At 39.2% G+C, this 21,627-nt stretch overlaps 2 protein-coding genes across 5 annotated transcripts in view; both read left to right on the top strand.

Annotated features, from left to right (window-relative positions):
* The window catches only part of LOC140792814 (uncharacterized), a 43,512-nt gene extending 26,515 nt beyond the window's left edge, over positions 1-16,997 (top strand). For 2 of the 4 annotated variants that reach the window (XM_073144021.1, XM_073144022.1), the window contains exons 10-12: positions 7,260-7,544; positions 9,061-9,208; positions 16,043-16,997. In XM_073144021.1, coding sequence (XP_073000122.1) covers positions 7,260-7,544; positions 9,061-9,208; positions 16,043-16,395 — 786 coding nt within the window. In that variant the 3' untranslated portion in view covers positions 16,396-16,997. The remainder of the gene's footprint in view (positions 1-7,259; positions 7,545-9,060; positions 9,209-16,042) is intronic. The other 2 variants (XM_073144023.1, XM_073144024.1) reach the window with 1 other exon arrangement.
* Positions 16,998-17,537: 540 nt separating this feature from the next.
* On the top strand, positions 17,538-18,321 carry LOC140792411 (photosystem II reaction center proteins PsbY, chloroplastic). Its single transcript, XM_073143407.1, has one exon. It carries the CDS (start codon positions 17,667-17,669, stop codon positions 18,237-18,239), a length of 573 nt encoding a protein of 190 aa, XP_072999508.1. The 5' UTR covers positions 17,538-17,666; the 3' UTR covers positions 18,240-18,321.
* Positions 18,322-21,627: the final 3,306 nt, after the last annotated feature.

The following is a 21,627-nucleotide window of genomic DNA, read 5'->3' as shown; positions in this document are numbered from 1 at the left end:
TGCATCAAGAGGACTGGCGACAAGTAGGCACTCCTACTTAGTTGGATGAAGCCTTGAGCAAGCATCTCTGCCGCCATCTTGCTAGTCTCCTCTTTTTGCACATGTGGGTACCGATAAGGTCGGACATTTGCCGCTCCGCTCCCTGAAACAATAGTGATTTGGTGATCATGTTCAAACAAGTCGGCGAACTCCTACAATAAATCGTCCATATTAGCACCTTTACCTTTGGTCACTTGCTGCCCTAATTCCATAAGTGTCATTTGCATAAGTTAGGCTTGGTCTCCACTCCCCGGAAGGCTGATCAAGGGCTACAAGGTGGTTTTCAGCATGTGGGGTTGGTCGCCCATGAACAGAATTTTCTTGCCATTTTGCTAAAGGATAGAAATAACCAAGTGAAGTCAAAGGTAACCAACCCAAGACTCTTCAGCCACTGAATCCTAAAGGCGATGTCTGCTCCTTGCAAGGCCAGTAGGTACAAATCAGGAGTGAACTATTGTCCTTGAATCTTCAACTCATACACAACTGCACGGCGTGTTGGCTCTCAACGTGTTGTCGTCCCCAATTGGTAACATTGAACCCTCTATGGGTTCCGATTCCAACCCTATCTTCTTGAGCAACCTCTCATCAATGAAGTTGTGAGTCGAACAGGTGTCAATCAAGATGTGCACCACCGTTTGCTTTACCGTACCGCTAACTCGTAGGGTTTTGGGTGTTATGGTACCTAAGGAGGCATGTACCAAGATATTAGCCATGGCCTCTTCCATGTTGTCCTCCACAAGACTCTCTACCACTATATTCTCAATCTCTAGATTCTCTTCAATAGCATAGGAAGTGTCCCCTTCCTCAAGTCCATCAATCAACATGACGGACCTGATCGGTTTGTTGGAACGATGCCTTAGAGTAAAATTTTCGTCGCAGCAAAAACAAAGCCCTTTTTGCTTCGATCTGCTATTTGGGTTGGGGTCAATGCTCAACTAGGGAGCCTCTAAGAAAACTTCACATCATCGAAAGGTCAGAGTGCTTTCCTGAGGTTGGAATGACCGTAATTTTCCTCGAGTACACAGCGGTAGCTCCCACCGCTGGGTTCGGTTTGAATGGAAGTTGGCCATCCCTTACGGTCTAGGTTGGACGATCATGAATATTCATCACCCGGTGCTTCTCCTCCATAAGTGTAACGCCCTCGCCCGGCACGGGCACGTGCACGCCCACGCGCCCACACGGCACGTGCGGCTTACGCGACAAGACGGGCGGGGCCCGTCACGCACAGATACACTCCTGTGCACATATAATCACGACATCATCAAATAAAATCTGCTAACATATCCATACTCACATAATCCAACACTAAATAAATCATACTATCAACCAAATAAACCTGTTAACATATGAATATCTAAATCCACAATAATATATATTAGACCACTACATAATCTAGCATGACCCACACAGGCCACGACAAACTATCAAGATACAATTAAAACAACTAATACACAAGTACACTATAATCTGATATGTATTCTATAAATTATCGTTTGATACAATAAAGTATAATTATAACAAACAACGATACAACTCAATTTTTATACAAATTATCATCTATACCATCTCGCTCCTATAGCTCACCTCATCAAGCTAAAATATTTTTTCAGGATATCTCAAGTAGCTATCACATACCACATATCTGCAGGGGTTAGAAAAGAAATAAAGAAAGTCATGAGCAAAAGCTAAGTGAATAGACCTTATCCCAAATCAGTGATGCCAAACAGAGAGTAAATAATGTACTGAATAATATAAATCAGAAAGAACATCATATCATGAATGAACATATGAATGTATCCTCAATAATATATAAATGTATGGTAGATATTATGTCATAACTAATCAAAGTATATAATTCTCAACAATGTATAAACAAATCTCCATATCATACCATCATCATAACTCTTTCTCAAATATAACACATGATGCATGTCGGTCATGATCATGCTATGATATCAAATGCAACCACATATGATACATATTGATTATTTGATAATCAGGTATGTCAGATGATAATGAAATCATATGCATTTCTCAACATCACGATAATCACCGACATCTGGGTATAATATCATTATACTATACCACTGTGCACAGTCAACACTCGGTACCCGATCTCAATATCCTGCCCGTAGTCTCAAAGCATACCCTGCCATACGCTAAGGGTATCTCAATCATAATCATACTCTGCTATACACTAAGGGTATATCAGGTATGTCAGATGATAATAAAATCATATGCATTTCTCAACATCACGATAATCACCGACATCTGGGTATAATATCATTATACTATATCACTGTGCACAGTCAACACTCGATACCCGATCTCAACATCCTGCCCGTAGTCTCAAAGCATACCCTGTCATACGTTAAGGGTATCTCAATCATAATCATACCCTGCTATATACTAAGGGTATATCAGGTATGTCAGATGATAATGAAATCATATGCATTTTTCAACATCACGATGATCACCGACATCTGGGTATAATATCATTATACTATAACACTGTGCACAGTCAATGCTCGGTACCCGATCTCAACATCCTGCCCGTAAGCTCAAAGCATACCCTGCCATACGCTAAGGGTATCTCAGTCATAATTATACCCTGCTATACACTAAGGGTATATCAAAATCTATCCAGATCAGGTACTCCACCAGTTAATAGAAATCACATGAGGGTAACTCGCCACACGCATGTCCTAGTGAATGGCAGGTGTCCAATTGTCTGTGAACACAGACTCAACTGACCTCGGACATGGGCCACGAGATATCGCATATCAGCGACCATAATCATCACTCTAGGCACCCCTAACCCTGACGCCTACTCGGGTACCCTCATGCTTTTTCTATCAACTTTCCTATCAATGAGATTTATGCATTTTCTTCTATATAATATATCACGTGTATATATCCAGTACTATAACAAGTCATGCATATCAGGAATTTAGGTGGTAAGAAAGTCAAGAGGAAAATCATGCAATGCATTCTCCAACTATATATCTAACACATATATATCATTACTAGTCTATCACATGCATACTCATGCTAGAGATCACCCCGACACAAAGTCATAACAATATAATTATCTCCAATCAAATGCATGATAAAATATCCTAGATCAGTCTAATCAAATGTATGATAAAATATGTTCAACTAAAATCATCTCTAGATAAGGTCATATAATCATACTGGAGGCCAAAACATGCATATATATAATTATATAATATATCCTAATTTGAGAAAGACGTCTAGAGGATAAGACCACTCACTATCTGATCAGAAAACCCAATACACGTATCTCTCACGTCCATCGATGAATCATCACAAATCACTAGCAAGGTCTTCGTGGTCTCAAATAAGGGGGTTGGGATCTAAAAATATTTAAGTAATATAAAATTAGTTATTTATCCAATTAGGATCTGTTTGTGTAACATATGATGATTTATTAGATTTAGAATATCTTCTTTTGTTTTTATTAAATAATTTGATTTACATCATATATTTAATTATAATAATATTAATATGTTATTATTCTAAATTGTAGATTTATTTATAAAACCATAGTTTGCTAATTATATATTAAGTATATAATAGTTAATCTCTTTTGATAAAAAAAAACGTAAAAGAGCTACATGTACAATAATATAATTTAAAATACATGTACATATATTATATAATTATACTTTAATTATTTTGTCACTACTCTTACTATAAGTAATTTAGACATGTGTTTTATTGCCAGAGAAGGTAAAACGAAGAGAGGAAAAAGAAGTAGAGGAAAAGAAGAAGAAGAAGAAGAAGAAGGAGAAGGGAGGGGAGGGAGGCTCACCTAGGCTACGGCGGTGGCGACGGTGACAACGGCAGGCCGGCATTGGTAAGAGGAGAGAGAGAGAGAGAGAGAGAGAGAGAGAGAGAGGTAGGTGATTGAGAGAGAGGAGGGTAAAAGAGAGAGAATGAGAGAGTTAGATAGAGCGCTAAAGAGAGAAGGCGGTGAGGGATGCGGCGGTGACGGCGAGAAGCCGTCGGCGAGAAGGAGAGAAAGAGAGAGGTGATATTGAGAGAGAGAGAAAGAGAGAGAAGGGTAAGAGAGAGTGAGAGAGAGAACGAGCGAGTTAGAGAGAGAGAGAGCTATAAAGAGAGAGAGGTGGTGAAGGGTGCAGCGGCGACGACGGCGATGGCGAGAAGAAGAGAAAGAGGGAGAGGTGCTAGAGAGAGAGAGGAGGGTAAGAGGGAGAGAGAGAGAGAACGAGCGAGTTAGAGAGAGAGAGCTATATAGAGAGAGAGAGAGGCGGTGAAGGAGGTATTAGGGCGTCCTCGACTTGCCGGTTTAGGGTGAACAGGCCCATGTAGGACCGGTCCAGCATCCCTAAGGGTTGCCAGCAGTGGTTCACACTGGAGGAAAAGGCAAAGGCTGTCACGACCTAAAAATTGGAATCATGACCGGCCATGTACCTCAATGCACTTGAGATATACGAAGCCTTAACTAATATTTTTCTAAGTCCCAAAATAACAAGAATTTAATTATGAACATCTAACTCCAATAAATATTATCCAATAATAAAGAAACACTAATATCATCGATAATGTGTCACTAATCAAATTAAAATAATAGATGGTTTAGAATAAAATGTCTAATACGACCGATGGATAAAATAGTAAAATCTTAAGTGGAGGTGGGATCCTGGTGCATTCCGCTTAGTCGCCACGTGGATCAGCACCTAAAAAAAGAGGGAACCCATGAGCCAATAATTATAGCTTAGTGAGTGGAATCACTCAAAAGCTAAATAAATCCGAATCCATAACATAACTTAAATAAATACAAGTCCAATAATATAAAATGAGAATCTTACTAAGCTTGCTTATGATAACAACAATAATAACAGTACAAATAATAATAGAGTAAATCATATCTCATAACATGTTTCACGTCAATATGCCGAATTTCTTTCAATATTTATAATAATGTCATATGTCTCAACTTAGGACTGTGCCTAAGGATTCATATCAACTACAAGTTACCTCGATATGCACTCGAATCTTTTACTTATAGTTAATCTAGTTAGGGTCACCAGGAGGTGTCATTATGTGATAAACTCACTCTGTCTTTTTCATTAACCATAGAGAAAGATTAGAGTCATGTTAGGGAGATTTCTGATCTAGCCTAGGACTATTCTCTAAGCGCGCTAGAGTCACCTAAACGGATCATATACTGATCAAGTATAGGTCTGTTCCCTGGATTGTACTCTAATCGTACCAGAGTCACCTAAACAGATCATATGCTGATCAGGAATAGGTTTGTCCTCTAGACTTCAAGGTAGTCTTGAGTCACCACTGAGAGATGCATGAAAAATATCTAGCATGTGTCGTCAATTCTCAAAGTCTTACCACGTGTCAATTATATTTTTCCACTAATATTATCAATCATATAAATAACTATATGTACTAAGTACATTAATGTAGTGGGTCTTATATTTTGCACACAGAACATAATAATTGACAAAAATACAATAATGTATTTGCACACTGAATTATACGTGATCGAATAAAAAGCACAAAATACGAGATGAATTAATAAAATAAATACGTAAGTGAACCCACTCACTTGTGTCTAGCTGAAACGACTGAAATCTCTAGTTCATTGGTTAAGAAAAATCACCACATTTAATAATAAATAAATAATATATTTTAATTTAGTTAATATCATAATTTCTAAAATTTAAAGCTAATTAAATAGTTAAAATATGTTGGTTTAAGCCCATTGGATTGGGCTGGGTTGCGGCTGGCAGCCCACAAGATTTTGATTTAACAGGCTAGGCCAAGGCCAACAATTAAATTAGCAATGGACTAGCCCGCTGCTACCCATCATTTGCTAATTGGTTCGGGTCGGGTCTTTGATTCGAAATCCAACCTAAACCTGCAACAAAATAAAAGGAAGGAAAGGGGTTGGCTCGGTCTATCGCGAGCCCTACCCCACCCTTCATCCTCGAGAAGGTCGAATGCGAGGAAGAGAGAGAGAGAGAGAGAAGAAGAAGAAGAAAGAGAGTCCGGAGGAAAGGCCGTCGTCGGCGGTCATCGGCCACACTAAGCTCTCTGCCATGATCGTGGCCATGGCAACCACATGAGGTGGAGGAGAGGCTATCGCCGACGACCAACGCTCCTAACTCATGGTCGGCGGCAACCCCCTTTTTTTCTGGTTATCACAGAGGCTGCTGCAATGGAGGTTGGGATGCTGTCGGCATTGCCGCGGAGGGAGATCCAGTATGGGTGTCATGGAAATGCTCGGTCTCTCTTGGTGCTCTAGCCTCCTCCCTTGCCGCCCTAGCTTCTTCTCTTGACTCACGAGATTCCCTCACCGTCTCCATTATCATTTGAGTCACAAGGGCTTGCTGTGCATATCTCAAACAAACATTAAATCTATTTTTTATGATGAATTTCTTATATATTCAAGTAGATAAACTAAGGGAAAGTTTCTCAATTTGAATATGAAACATATTGTGTGCTTTCCAGTTGGGCTGCCGGCCTGCCCTATATAGAATCCTAAACTTAGCCCATGCTCCACCCAAAGATATTAAGATGTATTATTCTTGCAAGTTCTTACATGCTTCATTTGACTTGTGTAGTGCCTGTTTGGATTTACTTTTTTTTCCCATAGTACGGCTACTGATGAATTTACCGGATAAAGATCCATTATAGAAGAAAAAACATTTTACTATCTTTTGATGGTGCCATGACTTTATATAGATTTGGAGACAGCTTAACCTGAAGAATGCACTACCAAAAATGGATAGTTGCATCTTTTATTGAGATCATCAGAGTGATGACTGATCTTCTCTAAGGAAAGCCTTAATAAAAAGCACTAAATAGCTTAAGGATTTGCAGTCATGTAAATGACAACTGGTTTTCCTTGCAAACACTAACATTCGACTTGCTGTAAAGATATTACTAATTTAACATCACATTTTCTTGGTTTATCTTTTTATGTAAGAAAAATAATTCGCTTTGGTAACAACACTTTTTCTTGGTTTATCTTTGTATGTAAGAAAATAATTCGCTTTGGTAACAGCACTTTTTCTTGGTTTTTCTTTTTATGTAAGAAAATAATTTGCTTTGGTGTTTGAATCGTCAGGGATCTACAATTACACATTAATTCATATGTAACTTGATAACCATCATTTAGTCTGAACATTTTCCTATGTCTTTCCACCATTATACAGGCAGTCAAATTGGAGCCTAATCAAATGTCTGCTCGGTATGCAGTAGCAGTTCATCGAATCAAAGATGCTGAAAGGTCACAGCTTTCCACGGAACAGCTCCTTTGGGCATCAAATGAAATGGCCACAATTCTTAAGGAAGGAGATCCTGCAACAATTGATCTTCCAATTGCATGGGCAGGGTTGGCGATGGCTCACAAGGCACAACATGAAATTACAGCTGCTTTTGAAGCTGAACAGATGGATTTAGATGAGGCAGAAGAGCGGGCTCTTTTTACATTAAAGCAGGTGATGCTTATGTGGATCTTCATTGAAAATTGATACTGAAATTCTTCTGTTTGTTTCTTATGTTCTTTAGAATGTATCTTGCATCTTCTCTTTGGTGTAAATTTTTATTTTAAAAATTGAGACCATCTTTTCATTTGCTAAAGTATTTGTCTACTAGCAGTGAGGGGATCAGGATGACCTGCCATTTTTGAAGTCTAGTTTTTAGTAGCAGTTTTCATTCGTATATCTACTAATTAGAGACTTTGCTGTTAATAACTTAATATGCATTTTGAGACATGTATGTCTTCATGTATAGCATGTCATCTGCTTGTTATAAGGTTATGCAGTCAGTGTACCATGATTCATCAACTTTTACTAATTTAAAATGAGAGAATATAACTAATCTTTGGTCATGGTCCTTTATTTTGTCTAAATCTTATTGGAACACCAATTTTAGGGAATTTGGATTATCATGATGATCCTTCTAAAGGAGTGCATAATGTATATCTGTCTTGTCAAGAATACCATGGCATAATTTGTTCATGTCTTGGGTTTTGCAATCTCAAGAGTAGCTTCTGTATTGCTCTACAAAGATAAAAAGCTTACATCAGACTCATTGAGTGATTACCAATTGCCTCTTTAATAATACATTGCATTTTCCTTAATCGTTCAAAATCAGCCGAAAGAGCTGATTGAATTCTTCTGGCTTATAAATACAATATTATACCTCCTACTTGAAGCACTCAGGGCTCAACATTAGTTCTTCCTTTATATCCGTGGATATTTCAATATGCTTTTTCTACATTGGAATATCTATTTTGGAGCACTTAGCATCACATATACTTGGCATCACTTCTTGCCCCCAACTTGTAGAGTTGTAGTCCCTTTCAGTCATCATGGAAGCAGCTTCTCAGATAATGGAGTAAGCTGCTACCTGTTGCTCTTCGCAGATGCATGTTGATGGGAATCTCATGAACCGAGATTGCCTTTTTCAGTTATTTATTTCTGAGAACTTCTATATTCAGATCTTCTTCATTGCATTTTTGATCTAGCAGAGGCAAGTACTCTTTTGAACGGTTAAACTAGATTGCTTGAGACACTTTCAAATTGCAACAAATATGAATTTACAGAATAAGGAAATAAAATTAACACATTAACTAGTCTAGACATGTACACTGCAAGTCAGTACTGCCCAGTCTTTCTTAGTTATCATTTACTCCGAGTATTGGTAAGATGGCTGGTCTTGCAGTTTTAAGTTCTAAATATCGGCTCAAATTCCTCTTTGACTTGCCTTAACATGGCATTCTGTATTCTAGAACATTCGCCAATTAAAAATTCTACATGGATCCCATATCTCTATGCTTCTTTACTTTATATTTTGGACTAATGGTTTAAAGTTTCATATTTCTTATAGGAGGATGACTTCACTCCCCACTAATCTATTTGAGCCAAATTATGTGCTTCTTTGTGATGTACTAGTTATTTTGCAACGACTTCATTTCTCCTGAATTTATATGTTATGGTTGGCCTTTATCAGGCAATCGAGGAGGATCCAGATGATGCTGTGCAATGGCATCAACTTGGTCTACACAACCTTTGTACCATGCAATTTAGTACTTCAGTTAAGTTCTTGAAGGCTGCAGTAGCCCGTAGCATGGATTGCAGTTATGCTTGGTCCAATCTTGGTAATAATTTCTATCACCTGCCCATAGTAATAATCTTCTCAGTGGAAAGTAAACAAAGTTAGTGTCACATAATATTCGCTCAAATTTTGTTACCTTAATGCCTGTGGATTGTTTATCAAACAAGTAGGCGGAGAGAGAGAATTGGGAGGCTGACAATCCCTCATAATTTGTTTTAGTACATGTGACATACAAAGAACTATACTGAGGAAGTACTAGAACTTGTTTATAAACTTGATGCTTGTTGATTGTTGATTAATAATTGGGTTTAGAGAAAGTAAGATGCCAGTAACTTATAGACTGAATAATACATGCTAATATCTGGATACACAATTATTAATCTAGCATCTATAAATATACCAAATTTATTATGCTATTGGAATATTGATTTCTTGCCTCTCTATCATCTATCTACTCTAATCTTCTTCCTCTCTCTTTATCATCCTTCCACCTCTACCGTTGGCAACGTCTCTCCTAACTTCTAATCTCTCTCGACTGTCGATTTTTCCCTCTTCTTTGGGATCTCGACCACTTCTTTCCCTTCGTCTATATCCCTTAAATAACATCACCCATCCACCCTCATCTTCATTATCATCCATAACCCTAACTTTCACTCCTCGACGAAGATCGATACCTCAAGAAAGACCAGCGATGGGACCACACCGATTTGATATCCCACAAGTCCAGGTCCGACATGTTAGTGTCAATAATCCCTTCTTACCTATGCCTACACATTATCCCCCACCTCCGATACAAAACCCAAGACCGGCGGTGGTGGAACCCGAGAGGCGTGCAGCACCGGTGCGCTTCGTCGATGAGAATGATTGGCACTTTGAGGATGAGGTTGATCCATTCGGAGATGGTGATGGACGTGCTCAAGGATTTAGAGAAGGAGATCAACATGCACAAAGGTTCAACGGATTGGACTTTCCAAAATTCCAAGGCGGTGATCCAACGGATTGGGTGTTTCAAGTTGAACAATACTTTGATTGTCAAGGAACAGTATTGCATTGGTATAGATCAGTTATTCGTGGTGGAGGATTTATCGGTTAGGCTGATTTTTGTAGGAGGATTATACGCATATTTGGGACAGCGGCATATGAAAATTTTGCTGCTACATTAAGCAAGATGGTTCAGAGAACAACCTTTTTTATATTAGAGTACCAAACAGAATTTGAAAGAGTTAGTAGTCGTTGTGAGCCACTTTGGCCCGAACCGACATTAATGAGCACATTTATTTTAGGGCTGCGAGAGGAGATACAGGCGGATGTTTATACTCTATGTCCTACCACTCTTGAGGAGGCCTTTGAGAAGGTCGTGAGGATGGAAGAAAAACATAAGGCGCTCAAGATGGCAGCAAAAATAAGTTGGGGCAACCGAGATAGGTGGTTTGCATTTAGAACGCCGGTCGGAAATTCTGCAGGTTCAAAGACAACGGCTGCGAGTACTAGACCACAATCACCTTTAAGACATTCTTTCGATGTTAGAGGAGGCACAAGACTCCCCATTCGAACTCTCACACCTGCCCAGGTGGAGGAGCAAAGAGTGAAGAGCTTTTGCTTTCGATGCGATGAACGTTTCACCCCCGGTCATCGGTGTTCCAAACCGATCGGGAGTGTGATGATCATCGACGGTCTCGAGGAGGATGATGAGGTAGTTGATGATGGAGCATGTCCAGAGGAGGTCCATGAGGAGGCCATTGAGGAGGGCGCGGAGGAAGATATCCAAGCTGAAATATCGATGCATGCATATTCGGGTACTTCTGCGCTGAAGACATTACAGGTTGACGAACTCGTTAGAAAGCATTGTGTGCACATCCTCATCGATTCCGGGGGCACACAACTTTCTTGACGAGAGGTTAGTGAGGAGATTGGGTTTGGATGCTGAACTGACCACGGGGTTTGATATTGCTATTGGAGACGGCACGAAGCTTAAGGCGGAGAGCTTGTGTCGTCGGGTCGGTATACGGGTGCAAGGACACAACATTATTATGGACTTGTATCCATTGACGCTGCGAGGAGTGGATATTGTCTTTAGCACTTAGTGGTTACAAAGCTTGGGACCTGTCACATTTGATTTCCGGAGCATGTGGATGAAATTTAAACAAGGAAACAAAGATGGGCTTGATAGCGTTCGTCCTTCGCCGATTCCAGCGATGCAGCCGATAGTGGGGTTGCCTTGTGCGTATGATTTGGCCTATCTTCTTCAGTTAGAACTAGCAGGAGATGAGCCTCAAACGAGTTCAGATACTAATATTAAATTGTCTAATTTATTAGATAACTTTTCTAGATTGTTTGAGGAGTCACAGGAGTTGCCACCGAGGCGAACGACGGACCATCGCATAGAGATTGTATCCAGAGCTGCATCGGCAAACATAGAGGCCATATCGGTATCCACATGTGCAAAAAGAAGTTATTTCCAAGATGGTAGCCGAGATGTTGGAGCAAGGTCTCACTCAACCAAGTCATAGCTCATACTCATCCCTCGTATTATTGGTGTGAAAAAAGGACGGAACATGGCATTTTTATGTTGACTATCGGGCATTAAACGATATTACTGTCAAGGATCGGTATTTCATTCCGGTTCTAGAGTAGCTACTAGACGAGCTTGCAGGGGTGACCATATTCAGCAAACTTGACTTGAGGGTTAGGTATCATCACCCGGCGAATGTGCACAAAACTGCATTTTGGTCTCACCAATACTCCAGCTACCTTTCAAGGCCTCATGCATTTTGGCCTTTATTGCGAAAGTATATCTTGGTATTCTTTGACGATATTTTGGTGTATAACTCGAGGCATTTGGAGGATGTACTGAATTTGTTGAAGCAAAATTAATTAAAGATCAAGAAGTCCAAGTGCCTATGGGGAGTACCACAAGTAGAGTATTTAGGCCATGTCATCTCAACAGAAGGTGTATTGGCGGATTCTCAAAAGGTTGTATGCATGATCGCTTGGCCTATTCCTACTACTACCACCGGATTGAGAGGATTTTCGGGGCTGACTGAATATTATCGCCGCTTCACCACCAGGTATGGCAAAATCGCTGCTCCTCTCACTTCTTTGTTGAATGACTCTTTTAGATGGACGGATGAAGCCACTATAGCCTTTGAAAAACTAAAAACAGCAATGACAACGACGCCCGTTTTAGCTCTACCGGACTTCACTAAAGAGTTAGTTATGGAATGTGATGCGTCGGGAGTTGGCATAAGAGCTGTACTAATGCAAGGTGGATGGCCCATAGCCTTTCTTAGTAAGGCTTTATCACAAAAATTTCAGCAATTATCTTCTTTTGAGAGAGAGATGTTGGCAATTCTGCATGCAGTGACAAAGTGGAGGCCTTATTTGATCGGTAGGCGATTTATCATTCGAACTGATCAAATGAGTCTTCTATACTTTATGGGACAGCGTATACACACTTCGGCACAGCAGAGATGGGTTACAAAATTGCTGGGGTATGATTATGAAATTCAATACAAGAAGGGAACGGAAAATAAAGCGGCTGATGCACTGTCGTGCCAACCTGCTACCGCCGAGCTTACAGCCTATTCTGCTCCTATCTTTCCCTTTTTCGACGAGCTGAGGTATGCATGTACATTTGACCCAGATGTTTTGAGATTGTTGTAGGAGGTGTTGCATGATCCGGAGCGCCATTCAGAGTTGGAGAATCGAGGCGGTTTGTTGCTGGACCGCGGATGCATTAGAGTGCCCGCAAATGATAGATTGCGGCAGAAATTGTTGGAGCACTTTCACCAAACTCTAGAGGCTAGTCATGAGAGTGTCTTGAGGACTTATAGGAGGATATCTTAGAGTTGCACATGGCTAGGATTGAGATGGAATGTGAGGAGTTTTGTTCGTGCTTGCGAAGTCTATCAAAGGGCTAAAGCAACCATATTCAAATCGGCCGGATTACTATAGCCTTTACCTATATCGGACCGTGTTTGGGAAGATATTTCTATAGATTTCATAGAGGGTCTTCCGTTGGTACTTGGTTATTTCGTTATTTTTGTGGTGGTTGATAGATTGAGCAAGTATGCGCATTTTTTTGCATTGTCACATCCATTTTCAGCCAAGTCAGTGGCTAAAATTTTTGTTAGAGATATTGCTCGGTTATATGGCATGCCTGCACGATTCTCCGATCATAATCTTGTATTTATGAGTGACTTTTAGACTGAGTTTTTCAGATTACAAGGGACTCGATTGAACTTCAATTTGGCCTACCATCCACAGACGGACGGCCAAACTGAGGTGGTCAATCGAGGCATTAAGCAGTACTTGAGGTGCTTTGTTGAAGAGATGCCAAGATGATGGTTGGAGTTCTTACTATGGGCGGAGTGGTCTTACAACACCGTCTACCATAGCAGCATTGACATGACTCCATTTAAGGCGGTGTATGGATAGAGACGCCATATTGAGGAGGTTGCGTGTCTATCTTAAACTTGCTCAGAGTCGTATGAAGTAAGTTTATGATCGTAGCCATCGAGAGTAGGAGTTCGACATCGGCAATTGAGTGTTCGTGAGAGTACAACCGTATCGACAGGTGACTTTGTGTTTGATGCCTAACCAAAAGTCAGCACATCGCTACTTTGGTCCGTTTCGGGTGATAGTGTATCGGTCCAGTTGCATATCATTTAGAGCTGTCGGAGGGGTCGAGAGTGCATCATGTTTTCATTACTGAGAGAGCGAATTGGTGATCATGGGGTCATTGGATCAGTTCTACTGGAGCCATTAGAGGAGACATAGATCGTGGAGCCAGTTCATGTACTTGCTAGGCGCCGACGACGACATGGTACCAGATTAAAGATTGAGATTCTAGTCGAGTGGCTTGGCAAGCCATCCGATGAAGCGACATAGGAGTTAGAGACTAATATCCTGGAGCATTTCCCCGACTTTTCACTTTGAGGGCAAGGTAGGAGAGCGTGGTGGCCTGATGGGCTGATATTTAGTCAGGATTTTTTTTTACTGCATTAGTTTATTTTTATTAAAATAAAATTTTTGTAGGTCGTGTTCGAACGCCCTTGCGAATGCCTGCATTAGGTTTGCAAATACAGAGAATGCGTAATGCGCATTCGAACGTGGTTGGGTGAGTTTGAACGCCTGCATCGTGTTCGCACATACAGAATACGCTTTTTGTGTGTTCGAATGCGATCGGCGGGAATCCTCTAGAATTAGGGTTATTTATTGTTTTAGGACTTGTTGGCTAGCATCTATAAATATGTTAATGACAGCCAAATTCATTATGCTATTGGAATATTAATTTCTTGCCTCTCTATCATTTATCTACCCTAATCTCTCCTTCCTCTTCACTATCCTTCCACTTCTACTATTGGCAAGGTCTCTCCTAACTTCTAATCTCCCTCGACTGTCGATTCCCCCCTCATTTTTGGGATCTCGATCACTTCTTTCCCTTCGTCTATATCCCTTAAACACATTCACCCTCCGCCTTCATCTTCGTATTCATCCATAACCCTAACATCCACTCCACTTGTCACCATCACCATCACCCGCGTTCTGTCATGTTTTCAACCTATTTGTAGTTCGAATATTCAAAGGGCATAAATACAAAAAATGTGGATCAGGGAGTTATGGATCTAATCCGCTTAGTTTCGTAATTGTCTAACTATAGGAGAATATTTGAAGAATATTTTCCCACGGTTGCGCAGACTGATTTTAGTAATAAATCCAGATCTTGAAGGAATCGTTTCGTAGCCTATCTTTTAGTACAAGAACCCATTAGAACTGTTCCTCAAAAATGAAATAATTATGTTCTTTACGTAACCTAACTTTGTATAATTTCAAAATATATATGGAAAAAATTTCTTTCCATTAGGGTAAAACCTCATGGTGTGGTTCACAAAAATTTGATGCATAATAGTAACAAGTCTATTTATACAAACATAATATGCATAACACAGATCTATATATATAATATATATGATATGTCAAAATGCCTAGAAAATGAAAATTCTCGACGTGTGAGGTCTTGAGTTCTGGCTATCACTAAATGTACATGAAATGAACGGCTCCAACAATGTAAATATTTTTAACTGTGAGCTAAATATTCCAGTTCCAAATTTATGTGTTTAAAAACATATTTAAGTCAGATTTCAACTTAAATGTTTCTTGATAAAATTAATCAAATTCCAGTCAGTACAATTGTTTACTGAATTGTTCAGATGCTTAGATAGAACTCCAAAGCATTTTTGCTTTCATCCAGGATTGCAAATCATGTTTGATGTCATATATTCTTTGATGTAATTGTCCCACCATTGTGCTTCAACCAAGTGCAAATGCTCAGTCCTTAATATTCTTAGTAGTATCCCAGGTGAAAAAAATTCTGTAGAAGGGCATTCTGTTGCATGTGGAACCCAATATTGCAAGGTCTTGACTCGCCTTGGCCTAGTTCATGTTTTGTGAAGCGTCTCTTTGCCATGTTAGTTGACAATCTTGTTAGGACGTTACCCTGTTCCACTGATTGAATATTAAAATTCTCTTCTTTGTAAAGATTGCCATGCTTGTGGTACATACCATGCCGACACTTGGCACACCCTAGTGTGCCATTGGTGCATTCGCATGCCTTTAAATATGCTTTTATACATTTTTTGTGTTAAACATATGTTTTAAAGCCTATATTAGGATCTTTGATCCCTAGATACTGTTGTAAAATTTATTTTACCAATATTCTTTTGGTGAAGAAAACAGTATAACATAGTAGCATCATATTATAAGTCTTTAACAGTGTTCAAACAATCTCTCATATTCTTGTTGGAATTTGCTAGCAAATAGATTCAAGTGTTCCACTGTGCTGCATTTCTAAGGCTACAATTTCTCTTGGCTGTAGGTATTGCATTGCAACTATCTGATGAACCATCCTTGGCTGAGACAGTGTACAAGCGAGCTCTTTCATTGTCTACAGCACAACAGGCACATGCTATCCTTTCTAACCTCGGAAATCTTTACCGTCAACATAGGCAGTATGAACATGCAAAAACAGTACTTTCAAAGTCTCTAGAACTCTGTCCGGGATATGCGCCAGCAAATAACAACCTAGGTCTTGTTTTTGTCGCTGAAGGTCAATGGGAGGAAGCTGGGAGCTGCTTTGAGAAGGCTTTACAGTCTGATCCATTGCTTGATGCTGCCAAATCTAACATGATGAAAGCAGTGGCGATGTCAAGGACTAATGGAACAATGTAAAGGAATTATTCCCACATAACATTGGTATCCATGGACAGTTATGATCACGATCATCTAAATACTAAGCCAGAAGCAGCAGATCTTTCTGCTTTGAATGCATTGAACCTGTTAAGAGTCCACTGTTCAGATCTACCAACAAATCCTTCTGCTTTAACTCTGGTACCTTTGTGTTAAGTACAGAACCTGCATTGCATAACTCTGAGCCCTCTAGGATAAAAAGGTTACTTCCACTGTGGAGGCTGGAATAACTATCAGTAGTACTGATTTGATTAGGTTATACGAGATAATGCAAACCATTCTTTTGACAACTTGAATAGATTGAAAATGATGGATGATCTAGGAAGCTGCAACATTGTTACGGCTGCTTTAAGGCATGATGATTGGGGAAGCTGCCCATAGTTTCTTGATTAGAAATGGTCAATTGCAAATAATTATTTTTGTTCTTAATTGCATGACATCGAGTCTGAATATATTGTAAAGTTTAAATTAACCACTAATGTCTATATGTATTATACTCTTGTAAAATACAATGAATCTACCAAATAAATTGTAGGGTCTTTTGTTTCTTGGTTGTCAATGCAAAAATGCAACATAGCAGATTATGGACTGCCTTGCTTTGGGATGCGATACGTCTGATTTCCAAACAAAAACGATGTGTGAAATGGTTAATGACTTGAGAACTGTCACACAGTTGAACAGGCTGAGCTGGCACTGCTGCTATTTTGCAGCTAAACCTTTACCTAACCCCTTCGTTTCAAGGTATTGGGAACTGGATTCCGAGATTGGATTGAGTTGATTGCCAATATTAATTCATCTCCTAACTCTTAATCTTCGTAATTGTTCATTAGACAATTATATTACCAGTGATCATGCCATAGATCCTATGGACATCAATGTTGGTTGCATATTGTACATAGCCTAGAATATTCTAAATTCACGTTGATTTGGTTGTTGCAATAATATCACTAAGATCAAAATCGCAAATGCGATAACAAGCACAAGAGGACCCCACGAACATGAGGCTCAGAACATTCTCTCGGCACCCCACCGGATAAGATGGCAAATCTGGTACACACGTTCCTACCCAATTGCCATTGCCTGAGATAAGGTTGGATTCTAAACCACACCTTCACCTCTCCTCTCCCTAAAATTTCACACAGAAATCAAAAGCCACTAAGACAGCCCAACCACGTCCAACCACCACACTCCACCTCTCCCAAGTCTCAAAGACCTCACCTTTGGTTACTTACAATAGTTTATACACTGCACCCATGGCAACCATAGCTACAATGGCCATGCTCAAACCAAAGACCTTGAGCCTCAACTCCCCCAACCCTTCCCCCAAGCCCATTCCTATCAGACCCATCTCCCTCCTCTCCCTCCAGAACCTCCCCAAAGGCCTCACCACCTCACCGTCCCTCACCGCCACTGCCGTCGCGGGCGCGATCTTCTCCACGTTGAGCTACACCGACGCCGCCTTAGCGGCGCAGCAGATTGCCGACATAGCGGAGGGCGACAACCGCGGCATCGCACTCCTCCTCCCGATCGTCCCGGCCATCGCGTGGGTCCTCTACAACATCCTGCAGCCAGCTCTCAACCAAGTTAACCGTATGAGGAGTGAAAAAGGGATCGTCGTCGGCCTAGGCATCGGCGGCGGGCTGGCGGCTGCTGGGTTCTTGTCGACGCCGAGTGCGTCTGCTGGGGAGATTGCCACGATCGCCGCAGAGGCGTCCAGCGACAGCCGTGGGCTGCTGTTGTTGTTCGTCGTTGCGCCGGCCATTGCTTGGGTATTGTACAATATCTTGCAGCCAGCACTGAACCAGATTAACAGGATGAGGTCCTAAATGCATTCATGTGGAGTGGGTGCAGCAAATAAGGGTGTAACTTCTCTCTTATTAATTATATTCAACTCTTGTGTTTTTATTACTCTTATTTGTTTGGAAAGTACTTATGGATGGTTGGGAAGATTTTTATGCATATAGGATAAACACATGATATAAGTGTTCATCTTTAAGTAGAGGATTAGTTTTAAAATTTGGATATCAATCATTGGACGCATTCTACTAGCTAGGCCGTGAGTCATTAATCTCGTAAAACCATTGAGAAGAAAAAAGTGACGACAAGATGTAAAGATTTAAAAAGAAAACACTTCAACTAAAAACGTACATCCATGATCACAGGTTAACTAACAAGCTATGAAGTACGAACATAGACAAAGGACACAAATATAACATGATGCTGATATAGATAGCTATATGACAAATTATGGAAAAAATAAGGCAGGACATGGTTAGGACACAATAAAATAAATAAATAAAGAGTATAAAATTTATTGATGCATATAAATGAAAAAATTGCCAATTTATAATAGAAATACACAAACACCAACAATGCTTTAATTCCTCTACTCATGAGATATTGAAAGACAATCAAAATAAAAAAGACAAACTCCTACCACAACCCACATTACAACTACACAAGCCATCCATGGCATTAGTAAATGCCCGCTAAATGGGTTGTTGAATGGCTGCTACTTTGCCCAACATTTTGCTAGTATAGTTGCCTATGTTCGTGTAGCTAAAATATCAGTAGCAGTTAGTAACGATGATGCTGATAATTATTAATTTTTTTATGGCATTAAGAAATGCCGGTGAAGACTGTGGTATTATAGCATTTATTAAGGCTGGGTATTATAAAATATTTTCTGACACTTATAAATGCCGCTGAATAACATTTCTGTTGTACTTTCCTAAGCATTAATAAATGTCGCGAACTATTGTATTAGCGGCATATATTAATGCTGAGACTATGAAATCTATCCCGGCACTTATAAATCCCAGGGAATAAGCATTTTCCTTTATAATATTTCATATTTTTTATAATTCAATAATTTACAAATAGTAATGAACTTTATAATATATTTGTTCATAGTTAAATATACACAAAAAGGTCAATACAAACAATAATAATAAATCTACAACGATACAAATAGAAATTTAATTGCATGATTGATAAGAAAAGTTTGTAATATTTAAGTTGTAGTTATCCATGAATCATCCATACATGTAGAACATAGCATGCATCCAAGTTATAGTTGCATCAAAATAATTATAGTTTGTACGTAGACAAAATCATAAAAAAAGAAGTTTTCCAATTTTCTCTCATGCTTGCTCTATAATTTGTATTTATAACCATTAAAATTATACGCCTCGGTAGTCATCCAGTCTTGCCAACTTATAGTCTTAGAACCTATGTCAGCGAAAAAAAAAGTTACAATTTAATCTAAAGATCTTCTGCATCAAACAAGAAAACAAGATGTTGTAATTTAGTAGCGCAAAATCAATGAACTTATGATGACACCAAATTCAAAAATAACTTCAAAATACATCACAAAAGAATGTAATAAGTACAAGAAAATTATTCTAAGAAAAAATAATCATAGGAATTAATATGAAAGAGGACAATGATATAAAATCAAACTCTCTTCACCATATCCTGGAAACAGATTTTTCTATCTTCAGCTCTTTAGATTTGCAATGAGATTAGAACTTTTCATCCTATCAGTCAAAATAAAGAAAGAAGAAAATGGCACTAGGACTTAAATAACTAATGAAAGATATTCTGAATCTGCAAGAGACTTTGGCAAGTTATATACTTGATTTAAGATATGAACATTTTCCACATGGATGTTATGAACATCAAATTCTCAAATTCTCAGTACTTGATCTAAACAAGCAAGTTTTGTTAAACAAATGGAACAAGGATACTTTTGATAAATTCAAAACTCTAAGGATGCAAATTTTGAAGAAATTACAACATTCACAGCAATCTATTTTATGGCATGAACAAGTTCTCATCTCTTACCCCAAGAGCTTATCCTTTTAAAGGGGACACTATTGATTTATAGATTATAAATAAATAAAAATTAAATAAAAAATGGAATCTCACAAATGTGTATGGCCACGCCACAGTCATCCCCACTGCATCTTGATCTCCTAATTCATATACTCTGAGACTTCCTTAATAGAAGTAAAAGATAGAATGTAAAAATTAATATTAATTCTTTAGCTCTTCTTACAGTTATCTTGTTTTGTTTTATTGATTGAATGAAAGAATAGGTTCTCCAAGTCTTTTCACAGTATGAAGACAAGCAAGATTGTCAATGTTACGTATGTGTTAAATTTTTAAGAGTATGACCAGAAGCTTTATGAGCAACTCATTGCATCTTTGAAAAAAAAAAGTTCTATCTTATATTAAATATGATAAGCAAATTCTATAGCAATTGTAGAGCAGATGGTATAATTTTGGTAGATGATTCTTCATTTTTCCACATTTATAAAAGACCTTTTTATGCATTTAGTTCTCGTTATTAGGAATTTCTAAATCATAATGTAAAGGTGAACAATTTTGTGTCCTTTTTAATCCATGATGAGTTTTGGGTGAAACCCTCCCCCAGCCTAGGAGGCTCTTCTAGATATTGAGGAGATAATAAATTTCTAAGCAGACATGTTCATGGACAGATCGTGGCAGCCAATAAGAGTGATCGATGCGTAGGAATGCCAAAGGAATACTTTAGAACATTCTTAAAGAGATTATGAAATTATTGGACAGATTTGCCTTGAACAATGATTTAGATCACTCTGGCCCACTTCTTTTCTATTGTCTAGGTTGCTATAGCAAACGTCCTGGCTGTAGCTTACCTATATTGTTCGAGGGGCTCCATATGTAGAACTGGTTGGGTAGCATTTTGGGCTTTGATATGACCCAGCCTAAGGGTGGCCAAGGATCACCAATGGATCAACCCGAGATGACAAGGAGATCCCTTGTGGTTTGGCTAAAAGGGGGGCGCACTAACTAAGAAGGGTGCACATCGACTTCATGATATGAACCGAACTCAGCTCGGATCAACCTCGGGTGCAGGAAGACAGATTGCACCAGTCTAAGGAGAATATTCACCAGATATTATTCTGTCATTAGAAAATTACGAAACTGGTTGGATTCGATCCATAACTTCTTGATCTACGTTTTTGGTATTTACGCCCTTCATAGGTTTGGATCACTGCTAGGGATAAAATATGGTGGAATCTCGGTGGAAGGGTTGGTGATGGAAAGTGATGGTAACGGTGGAGATGAAATTAATGTGGGTTATAATAGGGGTTACCCGAGGGTTGTAAGGTATCACAGATTAGTATGACTGGACCATCATCTAGTGGTAGAGGAGGTGGGATGGCT

The sequence above is a fragment of the Typha latifolia genome, chromosome 7 (assembly GCF_019914945.1).
Source record: "Typha latifolia isolate L0001 chromosome 7, TyphaL0001v2, whole genome shotgun sequence".
NCBI lineage: Eukaryota > Viridiplantae > Streptophyta > Magnoliopsida > Poales > Typhaceae > Typha > Typha latifolia.
Note: the sequence above shows the minus strand (reverse complement) of the source record. Positions and strands in the feature narration are given on the sequence as shown.

What these genes read in the sequence shown, in the direction of transcription:
- LOC140792411 (XM_073143407.1), top strand. Translation starts at nt 17,667, where the DNA reads ATGGCAACCATAGCTACAATGGCCATGCTCAAACCAAAGACCTTGAGC.